The following is an 8,250-nucleotide window of genomic DNA, read 5'->3' as shown; positions in this document are numbered from 1 at the left end:
CTTAACCGGTCATTACTTCCTTTCCTGGGCTCAAGTTCTACATGTGCGCCGCTGTGAGATCCACTTGAGAATTTTCAAGTTTTTCAGCCTGAACAGTTTTAGATTTAAGATGGTGCTAAACGGGACGGAAGATGGAGATGCTGAAAATAAATGCCTGCTGGCGGTTCAGAAAGAGGCTGTGTTCAAGAGCTGTCGAACTTCAGCTTGGGTTTTCGCAACATTTTAATAATCTGACATTCGATCTCCCTTGGAGAGGCAACTAATTTAATTTCCTGATGTTTTATGAACACCAAAAAAAAAATTTTTTTTCTGGTATCTATTTTGATTTATTTCAAAAGCAGGTGTCGCTACACTGTAATAGTTCTCAACTTTAAATCTATCTGCATTCTGAACACAATTCCAATAAAACATGAGGACTAGTTTGAATCTTAAACTACTAAAGGGAATAGTTTAAGTAGAAATAAGATACACAAACACACACCAACTAACATGCTCTAATTCATTTTTCCAACTGTCTGCTACCTCGTATCTCTGAATAATCTGTTACAGGATTGCAACTGGTGACCCCATTAGAGTAAATACAGTTGCCTTGTTCCCTATGCTGTGGTGCAAATGACACGCCAGCCCCTTCGCTATGGATTTTGCATGCAAATTAATCTAAGTTTGTAATCCTGGTCAGACAGGAGATTCAAGAAGGAGCGGTGTTGTGTTTTTTTTTAAGTATGGACACAAAAACATATCTGGAATTTTCTGGTGTTTTTTTGGGGGGGGGGGGGGCGGTGAAGGGAGAGGAGGGTGACCTTATAGCTCCGTCCAAAGTATACTAAAATCCCAAGTGTTTTTTTCTTGTTATACTACTTAGGTCCTTGCTGCCCAATTCAAATTTGCCAGTTTTCCCTCATCTGAACCAAACACTGCAGAATAGGAGGCAGAAAATTGAAGTGTTCCAGGATATCTGTCTACCGTGAAAACAAAAATAAAACTATGCCCCACACAGAAAGGGCAAGCCAGCCGGGGCGGGCAGGGCGGGGGGGGGGGGGGGGGGGCGGGGAACAACCCCAAACCAAAACAACACAGCATTCGGCCACGCTGGGTTTTCTTCTCGGAGCCCCTCAGAAGCGCCTCCCCCCGCCGCCCCCTGCCCTCAGATCACAGTCCCATTTTTAGCAGACCCTCTCGTGACTGTGATGAATTCTAACAGGCTCTTGCTTTCTCGTGGGCCGGTGGCAAACATTTTGGATGGATTGGTCTTTTTTTTTTTTTTTTTTAAAAATGGTTGGCACCGACCTGGGAAAAGCCTGAACCCTGAATGTCCAACTTAAAATTCCCAAGAAGCTGTGAACACCGCCACATACGCTGTGTGTGTTTCCCGTCCCGCCGTCAGTGTCCGCCCTGTGACAGCAGACCACAGGACACACTTCCTGGCACCTTCCACGTTTCCTGGGTGTTCTGCCCTGGACCAGGGCCGTCTTGCGTGAAAGAATACAAGTGAAATCTTTGGGGGGGGGGGCGAGCGGGGGAATATAACAGGACGCTCCTTTTAAAACCTGGGATCCGAGCCCACGGAAGGCACGCGAGGAGTGAAGAGGGGGGAAAAGCTGTCCCCTTGGCGGAATCAAACTGAACACTAGATGGGGTTTCAGTTGCGAGGGTTTGTTCAGAAACTTCTTTGTGGCTTTGCTGTTCCAGTGACGCGTAAAAGAGAGACTCCTTAAGGCGAGATCTAAACTTTGGCTACATAAACATTGGCAGAGGCACCAGAAACTAAATCCCTGTTGTTTGAGGGTAAAACGCTGGAGCGATGGGAATGACCTGTCAATCTTCCCCTCTGGGGGTCTGGCATCCGAGGGCGGCCAGGGGGGAATAAGGTTAGGAAAAGGCAGCCAAGCTGATAAGGTGAAACTAAAATAAACGACCCACTTCCTGCTAAGTGACTAGCCAGGCTCAATTTGGGGGTCACTGCAAAGATACCGGAGGACATATGATGACCTGGACCTTGTCACCTCTGCATGGGAGGGGGCCGGCAAAGGTTAAAACAGCCCCCCACACGTCTAGGTTTTCTCAAGCCTGGCCCACAAACCTGGTCCTGCTGTGGGGGAGGGGCGGTGGTGTTTTAGGGTAATTGAAGGCCTCCTTGGCTAACCTGCTCAATGGCTTCAGTTTAGGCTCTCCGAGGATAGGTGGAGAGAACTCGGCTAGCTAGCGAGCTGCTCCAGGAGATGTCTTAGAAAAAAACCGAATTAGGAATTGCAGGAGGTGGCCTTTGGTTCTGGTTACTACAGAGAGCTTGGCTTCTAACAATTTCAAAAAACTGAGCGGGTGACTCATCTACCAATTTCTTCCTCAGGATCCCAGGAAGGTTTCCACATTAAAAAAAACAAAACAAAAAACAAAAACAAAAACACAACACAACACAAAAAAGCGAAAACCACAGGGAGGTGTCTGCCTTCGGAAGGACGGTTGGTAGAGATGTGGAGAGGAATGAAGTCCCCAAGCACGACCCATCAACTGGCTTAGAAACCATAGGAGGATCTGGATGGAAAATAAACCCCCAAACGCTCAGCATCACAAAATCCACGGTCACACACACAGTCTCCCGGGCCTCTGCCCGTGTGTTCGCCTTTAACATTTTAGGGAGTCTGTACTGCCCCCCAGAAGCCAATCCCCCCCCAACAGTTTGCATTTTCTCACCCAGAATCTCCCCTGATGCCACCAACTTAAGCACAGGCCCGATGAGCCATAAATTCTTTGGCAACTGCCTTATCTTGCAGGTGTTGGGTGTTTTTTTTTGTTTTTTGTTTTTTTTTAAACCACACCAATTCATTATAGCTCTCTCTAACCTTTTGGGCCCAGAAATCAATGTGCAGCCATTAAGCTGCTCACGATGAGGAAATTACTTTGGCAAATAATAGAATTTCATTATTAATATAAATAGGAGGATTTTTATGCTACTTTACATGACCGTCAAATGTTTTATCTGCAGTTCATGATGGTTTTTATCTTTCTTCCAATGTTATCTCTTCCTTGGGGAAAAAAAAAAAACCACACACACACACCCAAAAGAACCTCTGAGCACCAAAATTCTTTCTTACTAAATGAATGGAGTATGAATGGGCCATCCATGTAGCTACAGGAATCTTAAAACCACCATCCAAGGAAGAAAAACCCACCACATACACACACACTCACACACACACACACAAAATCGACATTTCTAGTAAAAAACCCACATAGAAGAAAATCATTAGATTCCAATACTCCCTTTCCCCGGATTTACTTATCTCGGTAAATACTTTCTGCAATGCAGTCATCTTCCTACGAGCAACTCAAGACTTGTTGAATATCACCTACGAGACCAACCATATTTGCCATCATCTTGATTTCAGAAGGAACAGAAAAACACCCACGTCTCTCTGAGGGGGTTCCTGGTCCCTCAGCCTCACGGAAGCAGAATTAAAATGTGAACACTGTAAGATTGACCAAAATAATCTTGTTTCCTTGAACGTGTTCCAATGAAGTTGTCCGTGTGGCTGTCCAGCATGGTCCGGGGTTTCTTTGTATGTGTGCACACGCGCGCACATACACACACACAGACATGCAAACACATACATGCATGGCACACAGGACCGGCCCCGGCTGCCCACAGCCTGGGGAGTCGCTTGGCTACAGGAAGTGGGGACCACAAACTTTTGTAGGTCCCGCTCCAGGCAGAAGTCCTAAAAAGTGGAAGGACCAGCGCGGGCCCGGAGCACGGGCTAGGTTTAAATGTGGGATGTACCTTCCGTATTTCATGTGGCATCCTGGGACACATTTCAAGATAGAAGAAGGAACCACGTTATTCTTTTATTTTTAAAAAAAACTGGAGCCCTTACACAGAAAACCCCCAAACTAACAAGTGCTTGAAGGGTGTGTGTGTGTGTGTGTATGTGTGTGTGTATGTGTGTGTATGTGTGTGCGTGTGTGGGGGGGGTCGAGATGGCTACTCCTCTGCGGACCCGGTGGTGGCTTTCTGAAGGTAACTTTGAGACGTGTCACAAACTCTTGGCTCCGTGTCCCTCGCCAGGGTCCCCAAAGAAGAAGCCGCGGCCTGTGCGGGGCCCTCCTGCAAGCAGACCTGAAGGAGGATTAGCTGTGTACTAATATTATTACAACACACTAAATCCCGTAACCCTCTTACAGGCTCTCCCCTCTGGGCAGCTTCTCCCCAACTTATTGTTCAGCCATGTGAAAACAGTCATCACCTAAAACCCTTTACTGCCCAAGAGAAAGAGGGGGTGGGGAGAGGTGGGGAGAGGTGAGAAAGGGCCGGGAGGGGAAGGTTTCCTAGGGGCCCCTCCGTTTACAGCTTCTTAGGACAATGAAGCAGCTTTGGGGGATAAAAAGAGAAAAGAAAAAAAAAAAAGAAGAAAAGAAAAGGAAGGAAGGAAGGAGAAAGAAAGAAAAAAAGAAAAGGAAACTTGACTCAGTGACTTAATTAACTTACCTCTAAGCTCAAATAAACTAAAAAAAAAGTCCTAATAAATAATAATGGGAAGAGGCAGTGGACCCCTTTTATGCCGAGCCTTTATGGGAAGCCCTCACCATTAAACATTCAGGGTTCGGAAAGGCAGCCAACCGCCAGGCTAGCCGGGGTTCGCCCCTGAGCCCGAGGGTGATTTCTTTCTTTTTCTTTCTTTTTTTGGGTGGAAAATGTAGAAAACCTATACAGATTTACCAAAAAAGACCAAAAACTCTCCCTGCTCCTCGGGGTTGGCGTGGTGTTGCCTCTACACGTTGTCAAATGTACCAGTGGGACGGCGGTGCGGAGGGAAGGTCTCCCCACAAACTTCAGGAAAGAGGAGTGTGGGGGCGAGGGCAGAGAAACCAGCTGAGAAAACCCGGAAAAATATTCGCAACAGCAGCTGCGGCCTGGGGTCACTTCACCTCCATGGACCTCCCAGATCCGGCTTCCCCGGGGCTGGAAAGCGGGGTTCGGGGACTCTTCTCGGGGGACTGAGGAACCCCAGAGACTTTGGGTAAGGTTTGCCGCTGGAGGAAGGACGGGGGTCGGGGGACAAATATAGGAAATCATTTTCTTGATCGGCCTCAGTGCTCCCCGGTTTCTTACAGGGCCCCCCACGTCAGGGGTGCCGTGCCCCGACTGCCAGGTGGGGTGCAGGGAGCGGGAGTCCCCCGGCCTCCCGGCGCGGGCCCCTGCGCTCCAGCCCTCCAGAGAAGCAGGCCTCTGGGGACGGACCCGGAGCCTGGGGCGCGGGCGGCCCACAGTGTAGGGGACGGAGGTGCGATCGCAGGGCAGCTTGGGAACCCCGTCGGGATCCAGCTCCCGCCTGCACACCCCAAAACGCCACCCGGACGTGAGCATCCCGCCAGACACCCGGTTCGTCCAGGAGGCGGCCCCTCGTCCGTCCCCGGCGCGCCGGGAGCTGAGCCGGCGCCGCTCCATCGCCTCGGGCGCGCGGCCTGGGAGCTGGGAGGCCCCGAAAGCGAAACACCTCCAGGGACAAGAGGCGACTCGAGGCGTCCTCCGCCCGTCCCCCAAATGGCCTGCCCGATCGCTCCCCTCGGGGCTTCGGCTCCCGGACACAAACTTTGTCCCGGACTTGTCCTTCCCTGCGGGTCCCGCAGCGGCCGCCTCCATGGGGGAAGGCGAATGCGTCGGTTTCAGGGGCCTCTCCTCGAGCTACGGGAGACCTCGGGCTCCGGGAGGACAGGGACAGGGTCCTCGGGGCGCGCACGCCGAACGGAGAGCTTTCTTGGGGTGGGGGTACATGTGCTGGGAGGAAAATGCGGGGATCCACTCGAGCAGCTGGACCCTGTCCTCGGGCCGCCCGCACTATCCCGGGAGCGACCGGCAGCTGAGCGCCTCTTCGCCCCGCCGCGACCCCAGCGAGTCCGGCGCGGGCGCCCCGACACAGGACCCCATCTTCCAGCAGCTCTGAACCCCCAAGGGCACCCCAGGAGGCGGCGCAGGCCCAGATGAAGTGTGAGGGGTGGCGCGGGAGCTCCCCAGGCTCGGAGTTCGGCGCGGAGCACGGAGTCAACTTTCTTCCCGCCGGCAGCACGGCCCGGCGGCGGAGGCCTGGCCGGGGCCCCCGGGCGCCGCGCGGGGAGCGCAGGAGCCCCGCACGGCCGGCGCGGAGGGCCTCTGGCCGCCCTCGCGTCCCGCCGGACCCCCGGACCCCGGCCGCCGGCAGGCGGGTCCCGGGCTCCGCTCCCCGGAAAAGCCGGGACCGGAGGAGCCAGGCCGGCGCGCCCTCTCTCCTCCCCCGCGAGGACCCAGCAACTCCGGAAAGATCCCGCCGGGAGCAGTGTTTGCCTTCCCCGGGGCGGCGGGAAGCGCGCCGAAGGCAAATTGAAAACTAAAAAGAAAAAAGAAAACGCGCCCAGTCGCCCGGGAGAGCGGGGCCGCGGCGGCGGCGGCGGCGGCGGCGGCGGCGATGGGTGCGGGGCCCCGCCGCGTGTGCGTGGGCCCGGGTGTGCGTGAGTGTGAGTGCGTGTGTGTGCGCGTGTGTCCACGGCGCGGGCCGGAGCACTCACCATCTCGCCGGGGGAGCGAGGCCACTTCGGGGTCGGATTGGAAATGTTGAGGCTTCGCTTGCTTCCTCCGCGACATGCTGGCTCAAACATCAGCTGGGGCAGAATAAAAAATTACTAAAAAAAAATCTTCTCAAAATTACGGAAATCGAGCGGCGGCGGCGGCGGCGGCTCCCCCCGCCCGCCGGCCCGCCCGCCCCCTCCCCGGCTCCCCGGCCGCGGGCGCAGCGCGCATGTGTCCTGCTATAATTATGATTATCAATAATGCATTGCGATTAATCATAGAGGGGCTCTTTGAAAGGCGATTGGCACCAGGCCAGCGCTATTCAAACCCGCTCGCCTTAATCAATTAGTTCGTGATTTGCTGCAGACCCCTGTCTCTCCGCGCGCTGGCCCAATAAGCCGGCCGCGGGGCTGGCTCTGCGCGCCGCGCCGCCGACACTCGGTTAACCCTCTTCGCGACCGCCGGGGACTCCGCGGCCCGGCCGCCGGGGGCCGGCCTCCTCGCCTCGCCTCTGCGCCCTGGGCGCCCTGGCCCGCGGCCCCCTCCCTCCACCGCCACTCCCCGCCCCCCCATCCCAGGCTGGGCCGACCCAAATTAGCATGCCCTCCCCGGAATGAAGCCTCCCGGGCGGGGGTGGGGCCGGGCGGCGGGGGCTGGGGACCCGGCTGCGGGCGCGCGAACTTCCCAACTCCGGCGCTAGGCGTGCCGGCTCGCGGGGGGAGGGAGTCCCGTGGCGGGATTGGTGGGGGGAGGAAGTCCCGTTTCGTGAGTGTTTCTTCGTTTCTTTAAGAGCTACCAGAAAGCAGCCCACCTCCACCCCCATAAAAAAAAAATAAGCGAGTGGGGAAGAGCCAGCCCCACGCCGTCCGCCTCCCGCCCGCGGCCCAGCCTCCCGCCCGCTCGCCGCCTCGCTCAGCGCTCCTTCGCCCCGAGTTCTCCAGCCCCTGGATCCCGGGCTCGCGGGGGTGCGCAGAAGAGGACCCAGGAAAGGTTTGGGAACGTGATGGGTTTGGGGGTTGGGGGAGGGGTAGCTCTCCCGGCACCCCGATTCTCCTCCAAGGGCCCCGATCCTCCAGCCTCTCGCTTGCTCCCTCGATCCCTTTCTCTACCTCGGACATTCCCAGGACAATTAGGGCTGAAGTTTTCGGGAGCAGCAGCCCCGAGCCCGTGGGATAAGGGGCGGCCCGGCTCCGCCCAGGAACCCTCCCGACCTTCCCCCCCCTCGCCTGCCCCGGTTGGCTACAGGGCGCGTCACTCCGCGGGGAGGCGGCGGCGGCGGTGGCGCCGCCGAGCCCGGGGCGGGCGGAGAGCTGGGACCGGCCTGGGATCCGAGTTCAGCTCCAGCCGGGGGGAGGGGAGGGGCCGCCGCTTACCCTGCACGCGGCTACCCGCCCCTGGCCAAGGGAGGCGCGGCCCAGCCTGGCCCAGTCCAGGGCCAGACCAGTCCCCAGGACCCCTGGGCTCTCCGCCTGGGGGGGGGGCGGGGGGCGCACCCCAGGCTCCTGGCGACGAGGTGGCCGCGCTGAGTGGGGAGTGAGTGAGGCGGGGGGGTGGGGGGGGGAAGGGTCCCTGTCCGCAGCTGTCTGGCCCCGAGGAAGCTCGCCTGCACCTCGGGCACTTGCCGGGCGCGGCACCCAAACTTTTCGAACGAGCTCCATCTCCCCAGGCGGGGAGGCAGCCTCCCTGCCCACGCCCGGGAGCCCCGAGTCGGG

At 56.5% G+C, this 8,250-nt stretch overlaps 1 protein-coding gene across 1 annotated transcript in view; it reads right to left on the bottom strand.

Moving 5' to 3' along the window:
• Window positions 1–6,662, bottom strand: part of SALL1 (spalt like transcription factor 1) — an 18,301-nt gene extending 11,639 nt beyond the window's left edge. Inside the window, exon 1 of the mRNA XM_080644873.1 lies at window positions 6,538–6,662. Within this exon, the coding sequence (XP_080500999.1) occupies window positions 6,538–6,613 (76 nt within the window). The 5' untranslated portion in view covers window positions 6,614–6,662. The remainder of the gene's footprint in view (window positions 1–6,537) is intronic.
• Between the last annotated feature and the right edge of the window lie 1,588 nt (window positions 6,663–8,250).

The sequence above is a fragment of the Plecotus auritus genome (assembly GCF_963455305.1).
Source record: "Plecotus auritus genome assembly, chromosome: 10".
In the NCBI taxonomy this organism is placed as follows: Eukaryota; Metazoa; Chordata; class Mammalia; order Chiroptera; family Vespertilionidae; genus Plecotus; species Plecotus auritus.
This window is presented reverse-complemented; position numbering and strand designations above follow the sequence as displayed.